We start from the raw sequence: 15315 nt of genomic DNA, 5'->3' as shown, positions 1-15315 counted from the left end.
CCAGACCACCTTCCTTATTCAAGTTACGAAGAAGGTGTAAACGGGCATCGTGTCAATTACACTTTTTCCATAAGTTGAAAAGAGAAGACATGGGATGTAGCATAAGCTTTGAGAACTGCAAGAGTTTTACACTTTTAACATTTAAGAGGCTGATTTATTGCATTATTGAGCTGTTCAATTTTATTTAGATTTTAGAAAATAAATGATTTCCATTCATTCAAATATTGTTTTTCTTGTTTTCACTGGCATTTCTGGACTAGTGTCAAGGACTATTGCATCTTTGAGCCTAAATTCAGCATGAGTAAAATACTTAAGTATTGTTAAAATCAGATACTCCAAGACTTTTACTCAAGTTGTCTTAGAAATGGTAACTTGTAATGGAGTAATTTTCATTGTAAAGTATCTGTACTTTTACTCAAGAATGGTTTTTAGGTACTCTTTACACCTCTGCTCTTTCCACAGCAACAACTTCAAAAAGTTCAGCTCAGTTCTCTTTCGAGTGAATCCTCGTGTGGACCTTAAGGTTATCTTTAAATCTGAAACTCTTTCCACACTGACCACATATAAATGGCTTCTCTCCAGTGTGAATGTTCATGTGTTCCCTAAGGCTTCGTTCCTGTGTGAAGCCATTCCCGCACAGAGTGCAGGTATGAGGCTTTTCTCCAGTATGAATTCTCATGTGGGCTTTAAGGCTTCCTTTTTGACTGAAACTCTGTCCACACTCTTGACAGGTGTAAGGCTTTTCTCCAGTGTGAATTCTCATGTGGATTTTAAGGTTTCCTTTCTCACAGAATCTCTGTCCACATTCTTGGCAGGTGTAAGGCTTTTCTCCAGTGTGAATTCTCATGTGGTCTTTAAGGTTTCCTTTTTGACTGAAACTCTGTCCACACTCTTGGCAGGTGTAAGGCTTTTCTCCAGTGTGAATTCTCATGTGGATTTTAAGGTTTCCTTTCTCACAGAAACTCTGTCCACACTCTTGGCAGGTGTAAGGCTTTTCTCCAGTGTGAATTCTCATGTGGTCTTTAAGGTTTCCTTTTTGACTGAAATTCTTTCCACACTCTTGGCAGGTGTAAGGCTTTTCTCCAGTGTGAATTCTCATGTGGTCTTTAAGGTTTCCTTTTTGACTGAAATTCTTTCCACACTCTTGACAGGTGTGAGGCTTCTCTCCAGTGTGAATTTTCATGTGGGCTGTAAGGCTTCCCTTTTGACTGAAACTCTGTCCACATTGTCGGCAGACATATGGCTTTTCTCCAGTGTGAATTCTCATGTGGACTGTAAGGCTTCTTTTATGACTAAAACTCTTTCCACATTGTTTGCAGGTGAAAGGCTTTTCTCCAGTGTGAATTCTCATGTGGATTTTAAGGCTTTCTTTATGTCTGAAACTCTGTCCACATTGCTGGCAGGTGAAAGGTTTCTCTCCGGTGTGAACTGTCATATGGACTTTAAGGTTTTCTTTATGTGTGAAACTCTTAGTTCCAGTCTTTTGAGCTCTTTTTTGTGAGGAAACCTGTGTTGATCTTTCTCCAATCATGAAATCATGATGTTCATCGTAATGTTCTTTCTCTTCTTCCCTTTCATTAGGTTCATGACTCCCTTCTTTCAGTGACATCAGGTCTAGGGCAAAAATAGACATAAAACAATTTAAATAGACATTTAAAGCATCAAAACCAACAACATGTATGTTCTATACCCTATCCTATCCTATCCTATCCTATGGATCAGGGATGGGCAGGTTTGGTGCTGAAGGACCATTGTCTTTCATTCCTAATCAAATACACCTGCCTGTAATTTTCAAGCATTCCTGAAGACTTAAGGCTGATTTATATTTCTGCGTCACGTGTACGCTGTAGGCACGGCGTAGGCTGCGAGTACCACGCGTAGCCTACAACGTAGCCTGATGTGCAACATCTCTGTGCTATAATGTAACAACATGTCAATTCTACGCAGACTGCAAGCGCTGTGATTGGTCTGTTAGAATCCCTCCCTCGGGTCAAAAGATTAGTGTGGAGCAATCGGAGAAGAGCGAGTGTGTGGCAAGGGGGCGTGGTTCAGCAGCGGGAGAGAGAGGCAGGAGACGAGCGGTGCTTAAGTAGGTCAAGTGCAAATGATAAACACCTGTGTCTCATTGCAGTAAATGACATGGGGAGACCAGATAGTGGCCCTGTCCCAAATGGCGCACTTCATGTGGACTTTCGGTCTTGTGGACTTAAATTGCGCGTGCTTGCCGAGTCTACGAGTCCGTAGGCCATCCCATTCAGCATTTTATCGCTCTGAAGTGTGCTCAGCAGCGCCTTCTTTGTACCCTTGAAGCGGTCTTCCGCGAAGCCCGCATAGATGCAGGCTCCGCACACTTTAACTACCCAGGAATCCTTGCGAAATGCCAATCAGACAACGGATGGGAGGAGATTTCTCTCAAGAGCTATTGATGACATGGCTGAGAAGAAAATATTTAAGTGTAGGTATCATTACGGTTTTTATGACCTAGGTGTACATTTTACCAGTTGTTACCTACAGTTTATACAAACATTATGGTCATCGACCAGTGGTTGATGTCTCAAACATAACAATAGCGTGTTGAATAATTCGATCGCATTATGATTCATTAAATAAATAGAACCGAATGTCAGGGCTTTACTGAGTCATATGTAAACCTAGTATTTATATTTAAACCTGTAAATTCATCTGAAACTCATGCACATGTTTATTGTGTTAAAATTGTAATCTTAGTTCAAATGGAACATTATGTATTATTACAACAGTATACATTATTTAAATAAGCATGAATATATTTTCTAATGCCCAGGTGGCATAAGCAAAAGCAGGCTGTGTAGTTGACATGGAGATAATATTTTGCAAAAGAAAAGAAACCTGTTCTCGATGCTAAATATTATAATATTTGTACAACAATAGGCAGCATTCCCCGAACCTGCAGCTCCTGTCAAAAAACAACCAGACCGTTATTTCCGGCGTGACGATCGAGTCTGTCCCAAAAATACCTCTCAATGCGCCCTCATGGACTCGCGCCAAGGGCCTTATAGGTCTGCACTACATGAAGTCACCAAAGTGTGGACTCTGAGGAAGTCCACAATTCCGGAGTGTGCCATTTGGGACAGGGCCAAAGCCACCAGGAGAAAGGCAGTGGCTGAGAGAGAAGCTGTGTCTTATTTCGAAGGTTGCATCCTCCGGAGGTCACATTCGAAGGTTGCATACTTCAGTGAGGTTGTATCGTTTCAGAAAAGTAAGTAGGACTCTCCGAACGCGACCTTGGAATGCGTCCTTCTTTCGCAGCATGAGATGTATCCTTCGTTGCTGCAGATAGCCCACAATTATTTGCATCGCTGTTAACAACCGTCATTTATTTGAAAAAAATAAATAAATAAATGGTGGCGTCGGGAAATGTACATACAAGCAAAGAGGTGTTTAAATGTAAGTACTTTCATGCTTGTTTTTGTTTTAAACTTTGTTCTTCCTATCCTCCTCCTCTGTAACAATTATCTGTTGTACATAAGACAGTTCCTCAAGCAACCAAAATAAAAACTAAAAAATAAAACAAGTGCATTTTCTTTTCAAATTACAAATTCATTAATAATTTTAATTAATTTGCTGAGAGCGCAACGAGGCTCCTGTGAACGCGTTGGCATAGCAACAATATACTTCCTGTTTCCTTTCCTGTCTGTGTGTCCTACGAAGGACGTCTTGTTTAATTCTGGCTAAGGATACTCCATATACCACATCCTTCACAGGATTCATCCTCTTGAGGATGCAGCCTTCAAAATTAAATGAAATTAGACACAGCTACTGACTGACTGGACACTCATGGAGACTGGAGGCTGGAATTTGATTACTATGTTTACAGCTTTATGTTGATTAGGTTTTGGGACCACAGAGACCAGACGCATAGGCCTCGTTCACACAGTCATGTTTAGGGATTTACTTAACAGGTGTGAGTCTCGAAATGTCTCGATCACACAGCAACTTACAGTAGCGTCTGGAACACTGTCTGTATGAATGTGCAACAAGTCAAGCCCGTATCTCTTACTAGTAACCATAACGACAGTGACCAACGTAATATTAAAGATGGCGATGTCCATAAAACTGAAAATTATTATCACTTTTCACATGACAAGAGACTAATAGAATGTCTCAGGTTACGCATGTAACCATGGTTCCCTGAGAACAGGGAACGAGACCCTGCGTTGATTGCGCTATGGGGAACCGTCACTCGTGACAGGTGTTTTAAATGCCAAGAATCACAACACTCCAATCCTATTGGCCGGCGACAGCCTATGATGTCGAATGGCGCAAACCGTGACGTATAAAGGGAGCGCCTGAGGAAGCAGTCAACACCTTCTCGTCTTTGAGGGACTGTTCCGCAGGCATCCCGAAGCATGGCGAGGAAGTGCAGAGTCTCGTTCCCTGTTCTCAGAGAACCATGGTTACATACGTAACCGGAGACATTCCCTTTCGAAAGGGAACTCAACTCTGTGCTGATTGCGCTATGGGGAACGATATACCCACGCCGCCATGCTGGAGGAGAGTGCATGCCCAAAAAGTCTGGACAAACGTCCGGCAGTTCCAGGGAAAAACCGGGAGCAATTCTCCAAAGCTGTCAGTGACAGCATTCCCTACAGCCAACTGCCCAAGCTGAGCCTAAAAGAGGTCTTTCGTAAAAGGCCTGCCAAGGCTGCTCAAGGCATCTGGGACCAACAACCCGTAGGAAGTGGTCACTTAAAGGGAATGTGGCCAGGGAACCAGAAGTAATCCCGGCCAGTCACTAGGGGGATAAATACACCCCTGACGCCACCAAGGAGGCCGTACTAATTTAGCGAAAGCCAAACATAGTCTGGGCCAACCTTGTCTGACATACAGAATCTCCAATGCGTAAAACTCCAAAAGAGGAGAGCAGGTAAGAGCGACTGCGAAAAGGCAGTAAGCAACTCAAACCCACACACAGAGATGGGCATCCTGGAGAGCGGAACTCAGCTAAGCGCTATAAGCCCTCGTATTGAGGGGAGTAAGACCACTCATTCTAGGATCTACTCAGCTTTTGATTAAAGCGCTGAGGAGGCTGTGCGCTAGAAAAACCCTGGTACAGGGGAGCACAAACCACCCTGGGGCCAGTCTGAACGGGAGACTTCACAGAAGTCTACAACCAATGACCAGCTTAGGGAGCTAAGCACAATTACGCAGTCAACCCAAAGGGAAGTACGAAGCTCAACCTAACAGACAGACCGTACTGTAGGCACATAGCCATGGAGGCTGGCCAGAAGGGGCCTACAACATAGCTAAGAGTTCTTACAATGAACTAATATCACAACATGAACCCAACACACAGGGTGGTATTCAGGATGGCCCATAAGGCCATTCAACTGAAAACATAGCATGCTAAGCACACGACCAAGCAAGTAATTAGGTAGCTGTGAGTGCCCACAAAACAGCCCGTCCAACACAATCCGACGAGCAGTGTACTCGGTAAAAGCACCCTTCTACTCTTTAAGCAAGAGGAGTACAATGTACGCCATCACGTTCTAAAGAAGGCCCCATGGGACTATAACCTCAGCAGACACGTGGCATCAGCTCGTGGCAGTGTTATCAAGCTCCAGGCAGAACAAACCGACTACAGAGGAGGCTAATGAGTCAGCCGGAGCCCTGGCCAGCCAGCGACATAAAATTCCTTTTACGGTCTTCAAAAAGAATGTAAAAGAAGCGCAAAAGGTACATGCCAGCATGTTCCCAAAGGAGGCTCCGAGGGCCTACCTATTACACGTGGTGTCAGCTAGCGGCCATTAAGAGATGGGCATCCCGGAGAGCAGAACTCAGCTAAGCGCTCTAAACCCTCGTATTGAGGGGAGTATAATCCACTTGTCCTAGGATCTACTCAGTGGCTGATAAAGCACTGAGGAGGCTGTGCGCTAGAAAAACCCCGGTAAAGGGAGCACAAACCAGCCTAAGGGCCTAAGGGCCTCAGCGGGAAACTTCATAGAAGTCTACAACCAATGACCAGCTTAGGGAGCTAAGCACAATTACGCGGTCAACCCAGAGGGAAGTACGAAGCTCAACCTAACAGACAGACCGTACTGTAGGCACATAACCATGGAGGCCGAACAAAAGGGGCCTACAACATAGCTACGAGTTCTACAATGAACTAACATCACAACAGAAACCCAACAGACCAGGTGGTACTTTCAGGATGGCCCATAAGGCCAAAGAACTGAAAACAAAGCATGCTGAGCGCATGAACAACCAAGTAATTAGGTAGTTGTGAGTGCCCACAAGACAGCCCATCCGACACAATCCGACGAGCAGTGTACTCAGTAAAAGCACCCTTTCACTCTTTAAGCAAGAGGAGTACAACGTACACCAACACGTGCTAAAGAAGGCCCCATGGGCCTATAACCTCAGCAGACACGTGGCATCAGCTCGTGGCAGTGTTATCGAGGTTCAGGCTAGACAGACCGACTACAAAGGAAGGTCATTAGCCAGCCCGAGCCCCGGCCAGCCAGCGACATAAGACCCTTTACTGTAAAGTAAATAAAAACTGACAGGGAAAAAGCCAGCATGCTTACAAAGGAGGCCCTTAAAGCCTACCCGTCGCATGCGGCGTCAGCTATCGGCCACTAAAGTTCTAGGAGCAAAATAGAACCGAGTAACAGACAGGGTAGCTATTTAGCTCGACTAGAGCTAAAGGAAACCAAGCTCAAGGCAGCAAATGCATAAAACCAGACCAAAAGCTGGTTTTAGTACAAGAGCTCACCTCGAGAGGCAAGCCACTTCAGGGATGTACTCAGTAAAAGCACCTTTTACTCTCTAAGCGAGAGGAGTACAAAGCCAAACTCCAGCGTGACACATAGGAGGCCTGCGAAGGCCTACAACCCGTATACACGCAGCGTCAGCTAGTGGCATCATGACCCATCCATGGTGATGAGTCACATAGAAACCCACACAAAGCTGTGCAGACATGCAGACAGAAAGGAGGCCCTGACGGGGGCTACAACCTCTATGAACACATGGCATCAACCAGTGGTAGCTCCATGACTAGGGCCAGCCCGCAGGCCAAGTACTTGAGAGTACATACTACACCACAGAACTCAATGAAAGGCCTAACCTAGGGCCTGTTCGTAGAGAGGTGGGCACGGCCGAAGGCGGCGAGAGTCAAAACATGACTTAACCATGGAATGAGTCTAGACATGACCAGCCCAGCTTTTACCACCATGCGGCGCCAGCCAGCGGACATAACACTCCAACAGGCAATGTACCGCAGTACACATATAAATGCTATCACAGACTAAGGAAGGCCAAACAGGCCTATTACCTATAAAGGCTACAATAAAGAGCCAACAATCTAACAGCAAATGCAAGACAGCTGCTGTGGTCATGATCGACTGGGAGCTAACAGAGATCATACTATTCTAACAAGAATAGGACTCTCTACACTCAACCTGAGTGTGCAATCCAACAGGTGATGCACTCAGTGAAACACACCCCCTAACCGGGGAGTACAACAAAACACCATGTTCATATATAGAGGCTAATCACAGCCTGCTATCACAGAAACAGGCGTTAACCTGTGGCAGCACATGAGTAAGCTCACATATGTATGTAGGGCTAAAGCTTAGAACCCAAAGCAAACATGAATGCTTTGTAGTACATGCCATCCAAACAGGATAAATGTTTCACAGAACAGAACTGGAATCTGTAATGAACCCTAGAGAACGAAAGCTAGAATACTTAACATCGTAATCTGAAACTTGAATATAATTCAAGGGGCTCATGTGAAGACATTATAAGCATGACAACAGTTCTAAAAAGTGGGGCCTAGCAGCACTGCATAACTCATCTTATCGAAGATAAGGGCCTACCACCTGGGAAAAACAGCACCAGGAAGGCTAATAACAGCCTATAACCTTAGCTGTTAACCTCAGCCATAGCACCTACATTTTCACATCGAAGGGGAAAAGGGCATAGGGCCCGCAACTCCCTCAGGAGGACGCCAAAACTAGGAACTATACAACCTCACAGGGATAGTAATAATAAAGGTGATGTAAAAAACAAACACCTAAACCTAGCCCTAGCCTAGCCACTAGCTAAGGCCTACTGGGCCAAGCAAAGCTTGGGCTTCATTTTGAAGCCTTCAAATATGAGGAGAAAATGAAGCACTGCAAGCAAACAGTGTCAGGCGGCCGATAAGCCGTCCTGTACAGAAATAACTGAAGCGACGAGTGCTAACTCAAACCAAACTAAAGTATTAGCTGAGAAGCTACTCTAACATAGGAGGCTACAAAATAGCGGCCATAAAGCGCCAACCTAAGCCAACATAATGCTACAGTTATTTTGCAAAAAAGAACCCCTTCTAACTTTACTGACTACATGCTCAGGAAAGCTATACAGGAAAAACAGGGTCTACACTTTTTATAAACATAAAAATATAGACCCAGCTTACCTTCCTGCGGCTCGCAGAACGAAGATTTTCCCTCCTTATTTTAATGCATGAAGAAGGACGAAATCAAAAGTTCTTTTAAGCCTAAAAGCACTTTCACTATCAAGACAGAAGGCGGCCTTTAGAAAAAATATTATCAAAAAGGCCAGCTGACAGCCTAACTGTAAAAGAAGCGCCAACTGTGTTTACAATTGATCACCCATCTCACTTTCGCTTCTTCCTCCTCCCATGTGTCTGGCTCAGATCCAAATCTGAACGGCCAGGGTGTTTTCCATGCCCTCCCGATCTCAAACGCGGAGATCAGGAGAGAATGGAAAGTCTATGGGAGCTGCAACATTCATGGACAGAAAGGAACCATTTTAACGTGCTCACACGGCAGCTGCAGCCCGCCGAAAGGCGCATCCCAAAAACACAGCAGCTCACATACCCAGTGGCCAGAGGAGCGCTCGCTATTGGACGCGGTGACATCAAACATGAACGTCACCGTCATCCAACTCACAACCTCGTCAGCCCTGGGGAAGCTGAGAGAAATATAATTCTTCTCAGACTTCCCAACGAGCTCACCTGCGAGCCCATATGCTTGCAGCTGCTGTACTGCCTCAGCACACACGGGGCTACAACACCAGGCACAGATGCAGACACCTCCTCCCTCAGGAAGAGTGTCAAACGAGAACGGAGTGTCGCAACAGGAGAGACACTCACAGTGAATAGACAAACACACATAGATGCCGCCCTCAAGCATCGTCTATGCGTTCGCTCCTCTCCAGACAGAAAAACGCCAGAAACGTGTACATCAAGTGTCAAACCCCTGGGACACGGATGAACACATCCTCCTGGACGTTTGCAGATATAAAAGCGAAACCACACACAAAACACCGGCTCTCTCGCACTGTATGACGTGACAGACAACTAGTCGTCCAGTGCAGTTCTGTTCATACAGTGCGAGAATTCCGAGAATGCGGTTGTGAGTCCTGAAAATAACCGTACTGCGTGTGAACGCAACCATATTAAGGACTCAAATACAGGACTGACAACCATATTCTGCTGCTGTGTGAACATGGCCATAGACTACTGCGCAGAGGCTCCGGTGTAGGTGCGACACAGAAATATAAATCAGCCTTTACTGTTAAATTTTGGGTTTGGGTTCATTTTTTCCAAGTGTGTTTTATCAGGGATGGAGCTAAACTCTCTCAGAATAGTGATAAAAAAATGTTATTGTCAATATTATGAAATCACAGTTATGACAATAACGTTTTTTTGAATCTTTTTTTATTTTTTTTAAGCTTAGCTATTTTTGTGTTTCTCAAATTTTTTTTAAAAAAGTTTCTCAAAAATGTTGATTTTGAGGATTATTTTTTTTACATTTTCTAAGTAGGGTCTCATCATAATGTAACAATATATAAAACTGATTTTTATTACAAAAAATACTAAACTTTGACAAAAAGTAGCTTTTATTGTTATAATTCTGATTTTTATAATATTTAGATATAAATCCAACTGAACAATACTTGTGAAAAGACGTCTTTCAGTCAGTCAAATAACAAATAGTGGAGCTCTGCAGCATTTACTGGTAAAAGTGATTTTTTTTTACTTTTAAAACTGCATTTTCCAAAAGATGGGCAAAAATCTTACACTAAACCATGTGAAATTATCCATTACTCCTATATTTTCTGTAATTTATTTACAGTTACTTCTGATGTAATTAAACAAAATACTGTGTTTAGAACAATTATAATACAATAGTGGATTTAACATCAAAATTAGGGCTGTCAATAGATTAAATTTTAATTAATTAATCACGATTAATCTCACACTTGTTGTGAAATTAAGCATACATCAGATTGAAGTGTGATTCTCACAAACCTGTATTTTTCAGCTTTTTAAGGTAAATCTAGGTGTCTTTTCAAAAAGAGGACACTTGCAGACTCCAAAAGGACACCAAATAACCAAATGCTATGAGTCCAAATAATTCATACATTTATGTACACTAAAGCACCCACACAATAAACACAGCACAACTCGTTTGAGGATTCACAGTGTACAGTGTTGGGGGTAACGAGTTACAAAGTAACGGATTACAGTAACGATATTACTTTTTTGGGTAACGAAGTAAAGTAACACATTACACTAATAATATTGGTAACTACACTACTTTACTAGACTATAGGAACGCGCTTTCCTGCGTTACCCAAGCCGTGTTGGCCTGTGTGTAAAGTTCTGTCTGTTTAAGTGTTGCATGCATGCGTGTGCCTGTATGTGTGCCGTTGCCATAGAGATCGATTTGACGTAGCTACTGGAGCGGGAAATGGAGATGGAGACAGGGGGTTTCGGCAGGCCCGGCGCCACAAGGGGGCAAAAGGGGGCATATTGCCCCCTCCGATTTGATTTGTGCCCCCTCAGTTTCAATTTGTCCCCTTTCACTCGATCGATTTTAACTTTTTTTAACGTGTACGATAACACCGGTGTGATGAGAACGTTCAATATGTGACCAGTCACGGAAAGTAGGGACACAAGTCGGTTTTGGGGCATTTTGAGTTATTCACAGATTCTGAAAGTGCAGTCTCCAAGCTTTCCAACGATGTGTGACACATGGAAATCTGATAATATTTGGAGAAGTTGTGGCCATTTGAAGGTAGGCAATCAAGAAAGCTCTATAGGGAGAAAAACGCCTCTAAAGTTGCAGTTCTCGCCTGTTCTCACCTGCTGGGAGTGACAATAGGGCTCATTTACATCTCATTTAGATAAGCCATACCCCCTGTAAAGCTCCATGGACCGCATACTATTAATAATAAAGGTTAATGTGCATTGTAAATGTCAGTAATTTATCTTTTTTGACTTTTATAAAAATGATTTAGAGGCTGAAATATGTGACTTTTTTGTCAAAACTCTATTTGAACTTGTGCATTGTAGATAACATGTTGCAAGACACTCCTTTAAAATCTGCCCATCATTTTTAATGTTATTATTTTAATGTTTATGTAAAGAAAAAGTACATATTGATGCTAATTTTATTTTTTATTTGCTGGTTTTCCACATAAAACTTGGTGAATTGACTTTTTGAACAGGATTCTGTGATAACCGTGATCATTTTGGTCACTTTAATCATGAAATGAAATGTTCTCACCTGAGAAGCCTGTTAAAGAAGAATAGGCAATCCAGGAAATAACTGGACTAACAGAGGCCAGAGATCGCTAACTATGGCTATTCAAAACACTTTTCAAGACAATAAATAGCTACACGATTGAGACGATGAATGCATGCATTGCCTCTGAATTTGCGTCTGAATAGCGCTCCCTCCGTGGGCGTGGCCGCATTAGCGGATAATGAGCTGAATCATGGACTTCTGACATGGCTCTCTTTTCATACAGATTACATAAACACAGAAGGTTTGTTTTCGATTTGACTTACACGTTTTAAAACTTGACATTTCAATGTTTTTTCAGACATAAGTATAATTTTTTTATGATTAGTATTCACTAAGTTACAGTTCATTTTCTGAGAACTATCAGTTGTTAGTTTTCTTTATTTTACAAAAAGCACAACATTGTGTTTTTACTCTGAGTGTACACAAATAAAAGAAGACATTCTATAGTTTCAATTGATATATTACTTATGTCTCTATGACAAAAAATGACGGAGTATTTTAAGTCTGTTTTGCTGCAATGTGAAAAAAATCCTGCAAAATGCGCCGGCGCATTACCCGACTCCAGAGAGGTAATGTCTTATTATGCCGCTTTCATCGTCGCTCAGATCGTTTTCAGAATCAGTGAGCGCTTGTTCATAAGCATCCGGCTTGTCGAAGAAGTACTTCAAAACATTTTCGGTGTAACGGCCACGGTTCTTCATTGAATTTTGATATCAGCTAGAGCCGGCCAGAGCGCTGCATAGTAAGTAGCCACGCTTCCCAGTATGGAAATACACACAGACATGACACGCCCCTACTGCGTGCTAGAATCTCCGAAAAACAAGCCGATTTTGACCTCAAAATGTACGCTTTTAAATATACCAATACTGCTATCTCAAACACGGAAAGGCTTCTTCATGATCTCAACTAACAGATTCTGCAAAAACACGAAAATCACCAATTTTGAAAAAAAAATGCTTCTTTCTCATTTTGCTCAAGAGTTGTGCTGCCGACTTGTGTCCCTGGTTTCCGTGACGGGTCACATATGCTAAATTCAAACCTGCTTTCCCACTGCTGGCGCTGAGCCAGAGATTGACGCGCTCTGAGCTTTTCATATTTCACAACTAAGTTTTCAACCACATGTTTATTTGTGGTTTCAGACGTTTGAATGAGGACTAGGCTATACATAAAAAAGACATTTATAGTTTGTTAAATGCTGATTCCATACACTCATATGGAAGCTGCGATAATCCTTTAAAGTTTACTCTCTTATTAAAAATTGATGAATTTATGTAATGTAAATCCGACAGATCCTCTGTTTTATCAACTAACATGATCATTATAAAGGTGTTTAAACAAAACACATTCACTTCCACATATATGACAATCGGAAAATATCATATAATTCATGGTATAGCCTAGTTAACAAGTTTGTGAATATTTTAAATAAAAAAGGAAAAACAAAATAAACGCGATACCTGTAGCTTGGCTGCATGACGCGTCGCCAAGGAATGAATGTAAAATAATGTTCTAAAAAAAACAGGGTTTCCCAAACGGGGGTTCGCAAGGGAATTGCAAGTTGATGACAAGCAATTAATTAAATTATAATTAAATAATTACAAATCAAACAAATAGACTAAATAATAATCAAATAAAAAAAAAATTAAATTTGGCAACAAAACTTAATATTTTATTTCTTTATTTTGCATGTGACCATTCAGTTTTACAGACTGAACGCGTCTGCTCAATTCAAAGTGGGCTGAACGAGAGTCGCACCTCACTTTGCCCATTTCGCCTCACCTTTGACTGAGCGCCTATTTAAGCGAGTTTGTCATTGATTGTATTGTTTTGTTGTTGGGTTTTTTATTAAGAATAATAATAAACTCATCATTAATGAACCCATCATTAAAATGCATTCATGGGCGTTCATAACCGTGCGTGTCCACTGGCGCGGTGCCGTTATGAATGCCCCTGCGGCCGTGAGCATTATACTTTCACTTTTGAATTAGCGATTCAAAGCCTGTGTTTTGAAACTTGTGTGTTGACACCATTTTAAAATGACCCCACCATAGCCTTCTTTATTTCTGTTGTTTACGGTGAGGCATATTTCTTTGTGCAGACTGGGTTATTGTTCTTTCATATGGTTCAATATTTATACAATAAACTCTATGCAGAAAGGTTAAGTGATGATAGGGCTATGATGTTTGTCCATGTATCTACATGGTAAATTAAGAAAAAGTAAAGTAAAGTAATAAGTAATGAAGTTACTTTTCAAATGCAGTAACTAGTAAAGTAATCTCATTACAATTTACAGAATTAACTAGTAACTAGTAACTAATTACATTTTTTGAGTAACTACCCCAACACTGACAGTGTATATAGTGTGTGCAACAGAAAAGAGCTTGTTTACATTTTAGACCAGTCCAGTTACAATACTGAACAGGTGCACATGGAGAAGCCAAAAAACCCTAAACCAGCCGCCTTGACCTGCATATATACTGAAGTACACAGAAACATACACTGGACAAATCCAAATATTATCCTGAATGTGTGTGAAAACAACGTGAATGTACTGAAATACAACATGTGATCAGTGCATCGAGAGAGAGAAAGAGAGAGCGTTCATACATGATTTGTTTGAATATAACGGACTAAAATAACAGACAAAATATCTTAATAGAACATGATCTTTACTTAATATCCTAATGATTTTTTGACTCATACAGTGTATTATTTTAATAATGATCAAATAACTGAGTTCAGCTGTGAGAATAAAACCAACCTGTTTGTTCCTCAGTTTCTTCATGTTTCACACTGAATGTTTCTTCAATCCTTCATGTCTTCAGTCTCATCTTTAATAATTATCTTCATATCTTCACTTTCCTCTTTAATAAACTCCATCTTCATATCTTCAGTCTCATCTTTAATAAACTCAATCTTCATGTCTTCAGTCTCCTCTTTAATGAAACTCCATCTGTAAGAAAAGAATAATTAAAAGTCTTCAGTGACCTGTTGGACAAAAAAACACTCAAAACTAACACTGCAAATTAATAAACTTAATATTTAGATATTTATTATCTACATTTGGTATTTAAAGAATTATAGATTATATTTAAATGATTACTCTTTGATGAAAACGTGATTAGTTAGTTTGTTAGTGTTTGTTGTTCTCGTTCATGTTCACTGTTTGAGCAGCACGTGTCGTGATTCACTGAATCATTTCTCAAAGTGTTTGATTCAATTGACTCGGAGTTGAAAAGTTCAGTTTCTCCATCATGACTCTCCAGAGACTGAACTCGTGTTCATGATAAACTGATTTATGATATTATAGAGAGAAATGAGACGCAGGTTTACTGTTTCTCATCAGTGGATATGAGTTTTACTCACACAAACATCCTTCATTACACTTAGATAAAGAATCAAATGTTACATTAGATAGTAAATAAACTCATTTCACATCGCTTGTTTAAAACAAAAAACACAACTATAATTCAATTAACTGTTTCTATCGATTAAAACTTAAATTCTTAAAACAAACCTTTTCAGCAGATGCAGGAGCTCGGCGCAGTCTTATGACGTCATGTCGTCACTCCAAAATAAAAGTCCTGTTCAGACGCTGCATTGTCTACAATCACAGAGGTGTATAGAAATCCAGCTATTTTTTTTTTTACCAGAATCAAATCAAATTCTGTGATGTGGACGCTCTTTAAGGAATCTGGTGCGATGGGTGAGGATGACATATCTTTAATTTGCA

General features: G+C 41.3%; 1 protein-coding gene and 1 pseudogene across 1 annotated transcript in view; one reads left to right on the top strand and one right to left on the bottom strand.

The window, feature by feature from the left end:
* The window catches only part of LOC125280859 (gastrula zinc finger protein XlCGF57.1-like), a 1316469-nt gene that overhangs the window by 314412 nt on the left and 986742 nt on the right, over window positions 1-15315 (bottom strand). Inside the window, exon 6 of the mRNA XM_048151736.1 lies at window positions 680-1440. Coding sequence (XP_048007693.1) covers window positions 680-1440 — 761 coding nt within the window. The remainder of the gene's footprint in view (window positions 1-679; window positions 1441-15315) is intronic.
* The window catches only part of LOC125242807, a 267069-nt pseudogene that overhangs the window by 231699 nt on the left and 20055 nt on the right, over window positions 1-15315 (top strand).

Source organism: Megalobrama amblycephala, linkage group LG1 (assembly GCF_018812025.1).
Source record: "Megalobrama amblycephala isolate DHTTF-2021 linkage group LG1, ASM1881202v1, whole genome shotgun sequence".
Taxonomy (NCBI): domain Eukaryota; kingdom Metazoa; phylum Chordata; class Actinopteri; order Cypriniformes; family Xenocyprididae; genus Megalobrama; species Megalobrama amblycephala.
This window is presented reverse-complemented; position numbering and strand designations above follow the sequence as displayed.